This window comes from Ursus arctos, unplaced genomic scaffold (genome assembly GCF_023065955.2).
Source record: "Ursus arctos isolate Adak ecotype North America unplaced genomic scaffold, UrsArc2.0 scaffold_2, whole genome shotgun sequence".
Lineage (NCBI taxonomy): Eukaryota > Metazoa > Chordata > Mammalia > Carnivora > Ursidae > Ursus > Ursus arctos.
Genome location: NW_026622874.1, coordinates 53,596,688 through 53,611,278, shown reverse-complemented (window position 1 = coordinate 53,611,278; position 14,591 = coordinate 53,596,688). Strand labels below are relative to the sequence as shown.

Genomic DNA, 14,591 nt, shown 5'->3' with positions numbered 1-14,591 from the left:
TTCTTCCCTATTTCCAAAATGATACAGCCTAGCTAGAGTTTTTCCACCTTACCCCTTCTGAAGTCAGAGCGAATTGGGTGCAAATTCTAATTCCACTACCACTCACAGTAACAGCCAAGTGATCTTGGGCAAGCTGTTCAGCTTATCAGGACTCATTTTTAAAATGAGAATACTTTCCACAACTAGCCATTTCCAGGTCTCCACCTTGTACCTTTCCAATCCCCTCCACTATCTAACCACCATCCTCTTTAAGCCTACAAAAGTCTCAGCTCAAAGCCCACGTTCTTGGTCAAATCGGTAAAATCTGACAAGCTCTTCACCTTCCAAATGCCTTAATATGCCTAACCACAGTTTTTTCCTTACAGTTCTCTTGGCAGTAAATCATGTACCATCTTGTGATCTCCCATCCACTGCTGACTCAAACTAATTGAATTGTTTTTGTTTTTAACTTTAGGTAGGCGCCCTGAGGACACCGGCTGCATCTCATTTCTTTAAAAAATATTTCCCAAGAACTTACCCTAGGCAAGCACTAGGGATACAAAGATTAAAACAAGGGTCCTTAGTCTTGAGGAAGGGAAAGTGAAGTGGGAAAGTCAGGCTTAAGTAATTACAGATGAGTGTAAGAAACGGTATACAGAATTAAGCACACACGCCACTAAGGGCGGGCAGTGGAAGGAGAGTAACTGCCTGTGGGACTAAGAGTGGACTCTATGCTGTATCGCAGGGGATTAAGGACAAGGGGAAAGAGGAAAACGAAGGGAGGAGTAGCAGGAAAGAGAGGAAAGGGAGAAAGTACTCCAGCCCTGGCACAGTGCCTCACAGAAAGGACCTACTCAATAAATACTAAGTTTACTGTCTCAATTGTCTACAGTAGTACGAGAAACTGGAAAAAGAAAATGGCAAATAATTCAAGGCGGTTGAAAACCCGAATCACTAATAGGTGACCCTGGAAAGTACTAAATAATTTGTCTCCAGCAGAAAACTTACCTTACTAACTTGCTCTGTTTAAACTTGAGGGAGAACAATGAGGGGGTGGGGGTGATAGCAAGGGCTGCAACAGAGACAATGTTGTGGATGGAAGGATGGCCCAGTGATGGGACACAAGGGCCATCAGCGGGGGAGATGGGCCAATGACCGCAAGATCGAAAAAGGAAATACACGGTGTGGAAGGCCGTGTGTCCACAGCCGCGGGGTTAGCGAGGGAAGGGTCGCCCTCTCCGAGTCCACCGCGTTCTATCGGGGCCCAGCGACTCCTCCACTAGGGCAACTCTAAGGGACGCGAAGGGAGGACGATTCCCAAGCAGAAAACTAGGACGTAAAACCGTAATCCACCTGAGCCGTGCAAGAAGATCAGAGAGGCGCTGTGCCTCCCAGCCGGCGACACCATACAACGCTGCAAACGAACTGAACCCGACGCAGCCGCCATCGCTGCCGCCCGACGAGTTTCGTGGGCCCCGCCCCTCCGCCGCCTCGCGGGCCCGCGCACGTCGGCACGCAGGGGGCGCGCGTGGAGACGCGCGTGCGCGGTAGGGCTGGTGCGGTCCCGCCTCTGGGTCAAGTCTGAAGCAGTTTTTGCTGCCCTGAGAGTTTGGTTTTGCAGAGGGTGGTTTTGTGCAGGTGACAGCTTCGGTAAGCCTAAGGGGTCTGTTTATTTGCTATCGGATTTTTAGCAGCAATCCCAAAATTCAGGATTGCCTTTTTATTTGGAGAAATATTGGTATTTTTATGTTCAAAATTTAACAGATATAATCATATTTTACGTTCCACTTTGGGCCTTGAGCAGGATGTTTGTAGCTTTTTATGTACAAAATAAGAAAATTATATAATAACTGTAGTTTTAAAAAAATAGTTTACACAGCATAGCTAAGGAGACACCATTTCACACCCATTACTTAGAAAAACAAAATAAATGTTGGTGATGACGTGGAGAAATTGGAAGCCTTGTGCACTGCTGATGGGAATGTAAAATGGTGCAGCAGCTGTGGAAACAGTTTAGTTGTTCCTCAAAAAGTTAAATGGTTACCATATGATCTAGCAATTCTACTTTTAGTTATATATGAAGAAGTGAAAGCAGGGACTCAAACAGGTATTTGTACTCCAGTGTTCAGTGTTCACAATAGCCAAAAGGTAGAAACCACCCAATCGGACATCAGTGGATGAATGGAAAACAAAATGTATATATGTACGACAGAGTATTATTCAGCCTTAAAAAGGAATGAAATTTTCATACATGCTGTAACATACGTGAACCTTGAAAACAGTATGCCAAGTGGATTAAGCCAGACACAGAAGGATAAATATTGTATGATTCCACTTAGATGAGATACCTAGACTAGGCAGATTCCTAAAGACAGAAAATAGAATAGCAATTAACCAAAAGCAAAGGGGAAGGGAGAATGGGGAGATGTTGTTTAACAGGCATAGAGTTTCTGTTTGATGATGAAAAATTTCTGGAAATAGTGATGATGGTTATACAACACTGGGAATGTACTTAGTGTTATTGAATGCTACACTTAAAAATGGTTAAAATGGTAAATTTTTTGTTATGTACATTTTATCACAATTTTTAAACTACTAAAAAGAAGTGGAATTACCGTCTAAATAAAAACCTAACCATAGACATCTTTTAATGCTGAGGGCTGGTAGACCCAAATGACAGTTTCCTCCTGTAAAATTCATCAAACAACTGAGTAGAAGTTTAAATGCCATTAAACACCAGTCTTCCATTCATTGTAGTTTGCATCATGTTTAAGCAATTCCAACTTATCTTTTATTTGTTTGTGGTACTCACCCTACTCCCAAGTGACTAAGTTGCTTAACATCATGGGTCAGTTGCCAAGATAAGCTCTATGCTATCACAGTGTTGGACCAATGCTGTCTATGGGAATGGTCCTCCATGCCTTTAGTTCACCAGATCCAAAAGGAACTCTGAGTCATTTCACTAAAGCCTCTAGATCTTCAGCTGAGAGTACTGAGCATGAAGTCATTCTAGAGGACAGACTGGGGTGGACTGACCTCTGATAACCAATTCTTAAAAAATACTTCTATCTGTAGGCCTGGCTTCCACGCATGAATTCTTGGTAACTGTCAAGAGCCAGGTGAGAAGAGGGCAGCGTTATACTAGGAGAAACCACGTGGAGATACGCCAGGTAAGGCTTTAAGTTCTGCTCTTAGAACTCCATTACTGCCAGAGAACCAGGCTGCACATCATCCCATGCTTTGTGACAGCAGAAAATCTGAAACATAATTATTTGATAATGTATTATAGCTAAAAATGTATTGTTACTAGCGATACTACACAGCTGAAATTTATTGGGACTTAGTAGGTGCCAAGTGTTGTCATAAGTAAAATCCCATAAAACTCTGTCCTATTGCTTTCTGTTGTTGCCAGTGAAACTCAAAGAGGTAAGGAACTTGGCAGAAGAGCATCCTGCCAGCCATTTGTAGATCCTGGGCTCACGTATTGGGCCTGACTCCAAAGTCCAGGTCCTTAACTGTTACACATTTACACATGAGCTCACAAAAATAAGACAGGGCAGGCCCCAACTATTTCATTTCAAAAGCAAAACGAAACCAAAACCCCCAAACCCTCCAAATACTTCTGGTATTTGGACTGTAGTCCTTTAGAGTCTCTACTGATTAGGAGTTATGTTGCTTCAGATCCCCGCCCCCCCCATCTCCTGGTATTTGTTCCTGGTTTGTTTCTCTATCTGAATGAAAACCATTTTGAGCAGATAGAAGAGCAGTCCCGGAAGGTTGGGATTCTGAGTTTCATCTAGAACTTGAGTCTTCCCAGATTCAGGATCCTTATTAGGATAAACCAGATTTTCCCAAACCTAATCAAAGTGCTCTTTTATTTCCAGTGATTTAAATGCTTAGCTATTATTGCTATTCCTTTCATCTTTATTTATAGAACAAACAGAAGGTTTTAGATTACTATATTTAGAAGTGCCATCTGGTAGGCAAACTATTGAACAAAAATGTTTTGTTCCTTTCATGTAACTACATTACTTTGAAATGTAATTAAGTTTCAGAATGGTTGTTTGCTTCTTTTGTGGTGGATCTTTTGCCCTATTGAACTGGGGGAAAAATTCTCCCTGGTAGATTTTTATTCATGCATTCTTTCACTCTTTGTGTATCTCTTAATTTTTTTTTTGTTGTTACTCATTTGCTTTGAGACAGCCTCTATGCTCATTATTGATGTATTCCACTTTTGGTAACTTCAGTGTCTAAACTAAGAAAAGCTAGTGAACAAAATAAAAGTAAAAAAAATTCTCCCTTTCTGTAGGGTTTTAATATCTATTGAAATCTAAAGATATAAAGGCAAGGTCAGAATCTAGTTTGCTCTTCCACTGTGTGTTTAGAAACTCTTGAGGGCACAGTTGTTGGCTTAAAAAAATTGATTGAAAGACTAGTCATTGACAGCAGTATGTTTGGTACTTTAAAATGATATCAGTTAAATGAAGTTTCATTCGTCATACAGACAGTGCACAGTTATGCAGCTTGTTTTCCTGGTTCCTGAGCATCAAATTGTATCCTCTTCACTCGTTGGTTTTTATCTGTTGAATTATTTAAAAGGACAGAGAAACACGTGAATGTAAATAATGCATACACATTAGACAAAATGTCTCAGCATTAGGTAATTTTAAAAATTTTATAAATTAACAAAGTAAGGTCCTTTGTATCTTCCCCTTATCCATTTCTGAAAGAAAAACTAGAAAAAATTTAAAGGTCCTGAATTCTTACAAAACACTAAAACTGAACTCTTTAGAAAGGAACAGTTGTATGCGTTTTTAAACTTTAATATAGCCCTTGCTTCAGTTCTAGGGAGCTTAAACTTGCATTTGTTACTCTAGACACAGTCCTTCTAGGTACAGATCTACTTCCACTAGATATGCATGGCTTCTACTAGATGGGGTCTTTTAGAGCAGATGGTCATAGATCACCTATGTGACGTGGGCATTGTGAGCTGGGCTGAGGCAGCACTGGGGAAGTGGGCACATGAGACTCTTAGATAAAGACCAAATACAGTTTTGGAACATGGGTATTTATCACTTCTGCTGCACTGTTGACAGAGTAATTCCCACCAGAACAGTGTTCAGGCCGTGGATGAAGATTGCGGAAGTTCCTCCTTTGTACATAGGCTGGGTGTCAGTGTAAATACCTGGACGCCTGCATGTGTTCTCTGCATTGTCACATGACTCTTCTTTAGGAAAGGGATTGTCTCCCCTTTGAGGACCTCCCATGACCAGTTCTCATATTCCCAAGGTACTCTCTTATTCCATTTTCCCTAAGTCCTTGTAGTAGTCTTGGGGTCTCTCCATTGATCTTCATATTGCCTATGTACTCTAGAATCCATTCTTTGCTCTCCTACCACAGACCTCGATAGCTCTTCAAGTTCACAGCAATAACTATTGGCAACTCCTGACCAGATCCCGTTTCCTTGAGGGCAGTGAAGGTTAAATCTTCAAACCCTCCCATTTGCTGAGGGCACTCTGTTGCATTCCATACATCTATTACAAAGAAAAGGAAGAAAAGCAAAAAATATAATTCCCCTGCCAATACAGTTTGAACATCCATGTCTTGCTACATTCGGTTAAAAGGAGATGAAATATATATGTAATTGTAATAGTATCCAATAAGAAGACTTTTGAAATGATGCTAACGAGTTCCTGTTCCAGCTCCAGGAATTACAAGCTGACATTAGATGGGCCATTAGTTTCTTGAACATGTTTCTCCAACTGTGAAATAAGGGAGTAGGGCTTGATAAGCTTACAAATTCTATGATTCTAGGATCATGAAAGTCTAAAAATGGAACACTTAGTGTTTTTATAAATGTACCTCTGATATTTAATTCTGCTCATAAAATTATGGCTCAACACCCTTAATTGTATTGCACAAACTCCTATTTGGTAGTATCAGAAGGATCAGCAATTGTCCTTCTTCCTTGCGTGACTGACTTTAGCACCCTTACTCTCTCTTCTTACTCTTTCCCAGTTGGTTAGTAAAAGCCAGTGGGCACAAAAGAGTTAAAAAGGATCTTTAAAAAAAAAATAACCAGATAATACAAATCAATCTTTGCAATTTAAAAAGTAAGTATAATTTATTCCAAAGTGGATTCTTTTCAGAATATATATGTATAAATGCAAGTGTGTATATCTGTCTCTTTCTATCATTGACCAACGGAAATTATTTTATGTAAAGTAGGACAAAGGATTTTCTATTGTCATATCTGTGTTTTATTAAGAAAATAAAGGAGCTTTGTAAAATTCTCCTTAATTTACATTCTAAAAGCATATAGCATTCCTTTGTAGTATTATACTTTCAGATAATTTACTTTCTTATAAAATTCTGGCAAAATGTCAGTCTTTAAGAGCAAATTTTCTTTATATAGGTTAAAAATGGATGCAAGTGTATATATACAAAATAATTGAAAGCAGGGTCTTGAGAGATATTTGCACATCCATGTTTATAGTAGTGTTATTTGTAATAGCCAAGCGATAGAAGCAACCCAAATGTCGATCAAGAGGTGAGCGGACAGATAGACAAAGTGTGGTATAAACATACAGTGGAATATTATCCAGCTTTAAAAAGCAAGGAAATTTTGTCACATGCTAAAACATGAATGAACCTTGAGAACATTATGCTAAGTAAAATAAGCCAGTCTTAAAAGGACAGATACTATATGATTCTGCTTATGACGTATATCGAGTAGGCAAGTTTATAGAAAGAGAAAGAAAGGTGGTTACCAGGGGGAAGGGGAGGAGTTATTTAGTGAATACAGAGTTTCAGATAGAGTTTCATATTTAAGAGAAGAAAATGTTCTGTTTTACAACAATGTGACCATATTTAACACTGCTGAATGGTACACTCACAAATGGTTAAGATGGTAAATTTTGTGTTAAATGCTTTCTATCCCAATAGATAAATGGGTGCAAATGACAAAATAGGAGTTTCAAGCAGTGGATTATTTAGAATGTTAATTTAGCATTTTTTATACATTTTTATTTGTATACATTAGTTTCATTTGTCTTTACAGAGGTTAACAGAGTAAAAGAATGTAAGTGAAAATAAAGATCTTTATTAAACCGTTTTGAAAATCTGAAATCCCACAAACAATACCTAACTAATTATAGAAAAAATTGTCAGTGTTCTGGGGTGACAGGTGCAGTAGATTTGAGGTAGGGAACCTAAGTGTGAATACTTATCCTGCTGGCTCTGTGATCTCATAAGTTGTATTTTCTTAAGGGCAGGAACTGTTTTATTTATCTTTGTATTCTCTTGAAATACCTACAACAGAATTATAAATATTACTTGTTGGAATTAAAGTATGCTTTTAATTGAGTTATATTTTGAAGAGAAAGAATGAATGAAGAGTGAAACTCTACACTCCTTCATGCACCTGCTTGTCATCGGCCATATTGGCAGTAGCTGGAGGTGGACAGGCCAAGACTTGGAGAAAACCAGACGGGGCCAGGGCAGGATCACAAGATTAGGACTGGTTTCCATCTTCACTTGGGAAGCAGAATTCTTTGAAAAACATGAAGCCCATTGTCAAGAAATCTTGTGGTGAGAATCAGACAAAACTAGGACATGACGCTGAGTGAAAAGAAAAATGAGGTCATAAAGGACAAGGAAAAGAAAGAGCCATAATCCAGGAAGACCAGTTGCTTAAACTGTGGCATGTGTGATTGGAGCACTGAAGTCAGCCATCCCATGAAGAGAGGATGTTGTCCCATGGTAAATCTATTGATGTTATGGTAGTGAGGGTGGTGAGGGCATGTTCATGGTGTCTTAAGATCTGCTTAAAGTTATGGGCCATCTTAAGAGAAAGGGACAGACACTAACACACACACACACACACACACACACACACCATTTCCAATGTACTTTAGAGGTATTGTGAACTCACCAAAGGACTCCTAGAAATGTGTGGATCTCAGGCATGACCCTGCTTCAGGCCTCTATAGTTTTGAAAGCAAAAACACATATGATTATTGGCCACGGATTCATTCCAATTCCCAACAAGTAAGGCTTTTAGAGGCCCCTTTGCCTTAAACCCTCAACCAAACCAAAGCACTGCTATTTATCTGGTCTAGCTACCATGTCAGCCAGTGTAGTTGGCAAGAGAAAAATAATTAACTTCTGTAGTAATTGTCTCCAAAATTTTTCCTCTATATTGCCCCATTAGTGAAATGTTTTTATCACATTTCTTATATGTGTATATTTATTTATTAATAAGTTATATGAATGCACTATTCAGTGATATATTCTATACATACAAAACAAACAAAAGTAGAAATTTAAAAGCATGGAATAAAAATAAGGTATCAAGAAGTTTCAATATTTTCTTTCCATGTTCCAAAAAGACAGGATTGTCTTGTCTTGTACACTCTTGAGGTAAAGTTAACCTATTTAGAAAATACTGTTCTTTAGGATGATTCTTGCAAATCCACGCACGGAAATAACAAGGAAACGGAGTTATCTTAATGGTAATGCCTCATTTTAAGAAAGCATGATATACATGTCCAAGTCTAAATTTACAAGGTAAATGAAATATGGTATAATTTATATTTCAGTGAGTGTCTATTTCTTTTACCTTCTTGAAGACAAACTGGATTTTTTTCATCTTTATGTTCCCAGTACCTAGACTATTTATAAATGGATTCTTCACAGAGTTGACTTTTTTAAAGATTTTTAAAATATCTAATATAAGGTTTGATTTTTACAAAACCAGCTTTCAAAAAACTCTTCGGTACCCTGTTTATTTCCCAAGACAGCTAGTCTCCTATTTTTTTTTTTTTTTGGCTTTTTAAAAATTGTTTTTCCTTTTTTATTGAACTATAATAAACATACAGGTTAGATTAGTTTCAGGTATATGATATAATGATTCAACAATTCTATACATTTTTCAGGGCTCATCAAGATAAGTGCATTCTCAATCCCCTCTATTTCACCCATCGCCCCTGGCAACCACCGGCCTGTTCTCTGTATTTAAGAGTCTGGTTTTTTGTTTGTCTCTGTGTTTGTTTGTTCGTCCTATTCTGTTCTTTCATCATGTTGAACTCAGAGAATTCTTCAGATGTGTTGTGCTGCTTCTTGCCCCTGTGGCTTTGACCGTTCTGATCTCTTGGCCAGTAGCTCTCCCCTCTCCCATCCTTTACTTGCCTACTTGTCCTTCAAAACTGAAGTCTATCTTCTCTTCCTCTGATTATCTTCATTGAGCCCAAATGCCCTTCATACCTGCTCCTACAGTAAGCTCAGCCACCACTAACCTAGCATTTGCAAATCTAACCCTTTACTTTTCTATCTTTCCCTCTTCCCACTCCTAAACTGTGACCCTAAAAAATAGTACTAACCAAAATAAAGAGCTTCCATTTAATGCTGACACTAGGCTATGTTCTTTGTAATTATTCTCTCACTTGAAGGCAGGCTGTAGGTGTGTGTGTGTGTGTGTGTGTGTGTGTGTGTGTAGAAAGAATTTTCACTTAATTTTTTCCCATATTCTCCACTAGTTTATATTTACATGGTCATTATAGAATGCATAATAGACAAAGGATGTTCAAAAATCTCATTAACTACAGTTGTGTCAATAGGGAGCCTACGAGATGAATAAGCAATCTACTTGATACTTTACATTTAAAAAAAAAAACACATTAAACATCAGCTCTTGAAACTTTTTAACTGACAATCTCAACTTCTTGCTTCAGTTTGCACCAATGACGATCTTTGAAAAACTGTTTACCAGGGTAGTTTACTTCTCTCTTCTAACAATTTGTATATTCTTCTTACTAGCGTTGACGTCTAAATGGAAAAACATTAATAATATTTTGTTTATGAAGACAAGTGGGTTGACTCTAATAAAAATATTGATTCATGTCTTGCTTCTCAGTGAGAAATGCCACCCATGAAGCCTGCTGGCACTTGCTTCTAGTAATAATATAATTTCAAGAAAGCCAGAAGTACATACTTCACTTGCAAAAGTGCGAATTATTTATTTTTCTTTAGACAGGAGAAATGTAAAGTGCATCATGTTCAACTTTAGCTGAAAACAATTTAACAGCAAATTTTTACTTAGACGATGTAAAACATTAAAAGGGTTTGCCATAACTTAACAGATTGTAAGAATGTGTATCCCTTTCTATAAAGCATGAAAATCTAAAAAAAAAAAAGTAAAACATTAAAAAAAGAAATAATAATCAGCTTTCATTTAGTCAGCTATTTCTTCTTTTTAAAAAATGAGTAGATTCACATATGCTATACAGATTTAAATCTTCCTCTTCCCCACAAAAAAAGTATCCCATTTATGTAGGTTTTTTACATCATACAGGTGGAGCTTATAGACAAAAAAGTACGTTTCATTGTTAGTAAAATCATTGCAGAGACTAAGTTTCACTCTCTTGCCCGTCTCATCAGAGAGGAGTTCTGTTTAGTCACATGGTTAGCATCTGGAAGCCACTCGGGGTAATAGCTACCACCAATTTGTTGCCTGTTCAGAGAAGTCATACCAGAATGGAGGTAGAGAAGGCAAATCCCAGGTTTCCTTTGACACACACACATTGACTCCAATCTCCTTATTGTCTGAAGCCATTCAACAGACCAATGTGAAGACCGAAGTATCAATAAATATGTTCTTCTTAAAGCAAACTTCCAGAAAACATAAAAATGCACAGCAAATGAAATCTTTTGATTATTTCAGTTCACGTGGGACATGCTTTTGATTTTGACCTGTGTCCCTGGCCATAAACACAAGGAGCATGCATTTTTTTCCAAATTGTGCTTTGCGAAAAGCCCCAAGTTTCTCTCATTAAGGGGACTTGTTTGGGGGCGCTTGGGTGGCTCAGTCAGTGAAGCGTCTGCCTCCAGCTCAAGATCCCAGAGTCCTGCTCAGCGGGGAGTCGGCTCCCCCCTCCTCTCGTTCACTCACTCTCTCTCAAATAAATAAGATCTTTAAAAAGGGGGGACTTGTTCATTTTGATTAAGGAAAAAAGGAGAAGGAAAATACAGAGCGTGATATTTAAAGTTCAGCCACACTCTTTGTACTCAACAACCATTTCTTAACCGTGTTCTGCAGATCTCTGAGGTATTTCCAATAGGGTCAGTCGAAGAAACTTCTCTAAGGACTTCATTTAAAGGATTCATAGGAGCTCAAAAGAATAAAAAAACAAGAACAAAAACCAAAAGACAGCACAGAAATACTGTAAAGAACCAAATACTTTTTTTCTTTTAAATTACATCACAAGTTAGAAAAAAAAGAGCATTCTTTACATTCAAAGGTCATGCTAATCATGGGAATTATTTTGGGAACTGAAACTTAAAATGAAGCCCTTTGAAGACAGAACTTCAATTTGTGGCCATGGCTGTTGTTCTCAGAGGTTGTCATTGTTTATAATTACTGTCTTTTTTGACCTGTGGTTGACTAAATCCTTTCCTCGAAAGATGTCCCCACATTCCACATTACTACATTCCAAGTTGTTCTGCTGAAGTTTCTTGCCCACCTCCCACGTTGTTTGAAGAAGTGCTTTCTTGCCTCTCTTAAGAGTGTTTCTGTCAGGCCCTGCTGTTTGTGGTTGACTCACTTTAAGCTCACATAAGCCTTTGGGTATTTTGTGCCTAGCCTAGTGAAGCTGTACCGTGATCATCATTTGAATTCGAGTGAATGAAAAAAATCTCATTGTAAGTGATACAAAATTGGTGATTACTCACATATCCAGACGTCTCATGTTAATAGAAAATCGTCCAAAATTCACCACTTTCCAAATTTAAACAGTCCGAATCTTTAAAAAGAAAAGAAAAGAAACCTGTAATAATCCTCTCTTCCAGAGTGAAATCAGGAATCGGTGCCACTTTCCTAGATGTGGAGATATGGTGACCTCCTTTGCCTTTTTAGTCATCCTGAAAGTTCGACAGGAGTTAGCTATTACCTAAGGATTGGTAGTAGAAACTTTTCATTAAACTTAACCAAATTAGGTAAAATGTTAATAGCACTGATAGATGGACAAGTCTGTATTCTTAAAGACCTTATGTTTTCCTTTTTGTAGCTCAGAGCATATAGCAGCAGGATGATGAGGAAAAAAATACACAACACACATTACGGCTATCTGCTTAATTGTTAGAACCTATTACATTAACCAAAATCCTTCTTGTTCTTACCATTTTGGTGTATGTAATTGTGAACTGAGTAGTAACTCAGCAGTAATAATGACAGGGAATAGATTCATTCTGGAGAACCACCTGCCGTTTGCAGAATTTGCGTTTGTTTGCAAGGAAAATACTCCAGTGATGCATTTTATTAAATGATGGAACATAAAAATGGTAAAATGACTCTGCTCATGTAATTGTAGGCTTCAATTTCTCCTATAAAATATACTCAAATACTTTTGGGAATTTGAAGGTCGCTTTTCAGTGGCTTCTTCATGTAATTACACATTTTAAGAGCTGTAATCAGAATTCCCTCATTTTATCCTATTATTTATTAATCAGCATATGATTTAGACTACTCAAATGGTACTTTTCCCAAATGTGAGGCATGCTTTTTAGTTTTCTCAATTAGTACTTTTTGTCTTTACTTATGACTACAATAAGTATTATTTGATGCTATGAGTATTTGATTATATAGAATATTCATAATGTGCTATGCTAAATGCTGTTGGTGAATGACAGATACATAAAACGTCCTACCCTTAAGGAGTTTACATTTAGTAGAGAGAGAGAAGGTGTACATACTTACAAGGTAAGTACTAATAACCATAAAAAGGTTATAGGTAAAATTTTAGCAAGTTCAGAGGAGAAAGAGTATGTTTCTAGGTATGGAAGATCAGGAAGGCATAGGTAGAATAGACAACCACAGTTCTCTAAATATTATAATCAGAAATTCACAGCCACTGGACCCTTAACAACACACAGAAGCCTGAGGATAGGGCCTTGAGCTGCTGTCTCCTCCCCCTTTCACTGAGGTTCAATATGTGTCTCTACAGGGAAGGAATGTTCCTCACAAAGTACCCTTTTGCCTCTCTTTTTTTTTTTTTTTTTTTGCTTACCTTGTTCTGGTTTTATCAGGTTGATTTCTAGCCCTTGAGTAAAGGGGTTTCTTCTTATGGTAAATTTGGGATATCTGTTGTAATGGCTGAGTCTCATGATTTAGTAGGCCTATTTGACTTGGAAATGGTAAATCTGCAGTAGATGTTCGCTGACTGAGTGCTGAATGAACGGCTAGTGAGGGACGAGTGAGTAAGTGAATGGCCATCAGCTAGGAAACAAACCAGCGCAAGAAAAACAGCTCGATCCTGGTTATATTATTTAATGTAAATTACAAAAGCACATTTAGCGTCACTCTCTGAACTTTATTATAGTTACTTAATAAATATGTGTTGAATGCGATGTTCCTCAAAATACTCATTTTGTGCATTCATATTATGGTATTTGTACTGTTGGGGAAAGCTCAGTCTCCTTGTAGGAGGGATAATCCTGTTTCACTACTGGATAAATAGATCATTATGCAGTGTTTCCAACAGCTTTCCTAGAAATGACCCCTTTGAGGTTCAAAAAGGAACAAAAAGTGATTAGATTTTATAAATGTTATGCCACTTCTTATTACATATAGTATTCAATAAAAAGAAAATCCCACAAGACAATTCTGTTTGCCCCAGGGGTCTAAAACCATAAAGTCTCATTCTTACAGCATCTACATTTTGGCATTTGTTTGTCAAAAATGGGGTGGAGGTAAAAGTAATCTTTTTGCCAGTTTATGTGATGCCATAAAGCAGCATTTTTCATTTTTCAACACTTATTAGCTCAGCTCCCCAGCTGTGTAGCACCACGCCCTGGTGTGAAATTGAGAGGGAGAACTCTGACAAGTTTATATTGGCCTAAATTTATAGCTTTTCTTTAGCATGGGGGAAGGGTGTCTTTTTTTTTTTAAAAGGACATTATAGTTGTATGATTTTATATTCCCAAACTTCTGTAACATGGAAGAATGGCTTATGAAAATGACTACCAGTATATCATATTTGGCTCCCTTACACAAATGTTAACAGCTATATAGTTAGAGGACAAGTGAAGCAGAAAGTTAATTAATTAAAACTTAATTAATTAGTTAATGAATTGATTGTTTTTATATCCTGCAAAATATAGATAGCTCAGGGCCTTGCATGACAAATATGCTTGAAATTTTGAGTCAATACAGAGAAATACAAGCTCAAACTCTACTTAAATAGGGGGTTTTTGATGTCATTATTCATACAATCACTTCAGATCTTTATTTCCCTTGTTTTCTGGAAAGCAGTTTCAAAAAGACAAAGTAAGTTGATTCCACAGACAGTTTGGTATGAGTGGCAGAAATGGGTTAAAATAATTACTGTGGTATGATGTAGCACATTAAAACGAAATGATTGACTACAAGCTAAAAATTTTAAGATAAACAACCTCAATCCTTGGCTGCTTCTTTCCTGCTCTCACACACACCCTAACACATGACAAACCAGGGGGAGATTCTTAAAGCATTTTTAAGATCCATCTTGAATGAGACAGCACGAGTAAACCCAGATAAAGCTTTTGCTATTTATGTTGTGTGAAAGGCTTAAAAGTCAACA

At 37.6% G+C, this 14,591-nt stretch overlaps 1 protein-coding gene and 1 long non-coding RNA gene across 6 annotated transcripts in view; one reads left to right on the top strand and one right to left on the bottom strand.

Annotated features, from left to right (window-relative positions):
* The window catches only part of LYPLAL1 (lysophospholipase like 1), a 104,311-nt gene extending 102,838 nt beyond the window's left edge, over positions 1-1,473 (bottom strand). For all 4 annotated transcript variants that reach the window (XR_007191298.2, XM_048224869.2, XM_026517314.4 and 1 more), the window contains exon 1: positions 1,333-1,473. Coding sequence is in view for 3 of the 4 variants with exons in the window: in XM_048224869.2 (XP_048080826.1) it covers positions 1,333-1,426 (94 nt within the window). In the remaining variant the exon portion in view is untranslated. The remainder of the gene's footprint in view (positions 1-1,332) is intronic.
* A 39-nt stretch (positions 1,474-1,512) lies between these two features.
* LOC130544191 (uncharacterized) overlaps positions 1,513-14,591 on the top strand; it is a 177,895-nt gene continuing 164,816 nt past the window's right edge. For both annotated transcript variants that reach the window (XR_008960264.1, XR_008960263.1), the window contains exons 1-2: positions 1,513-1,629; positions 3,055-3,149. This is a non-coding gene — a long non-coding RNA (uncharacterized LOC130544191). The remainder of the gene's footprint in view (positions 1,630-3,054; positions 3,150-14,591) is intronic.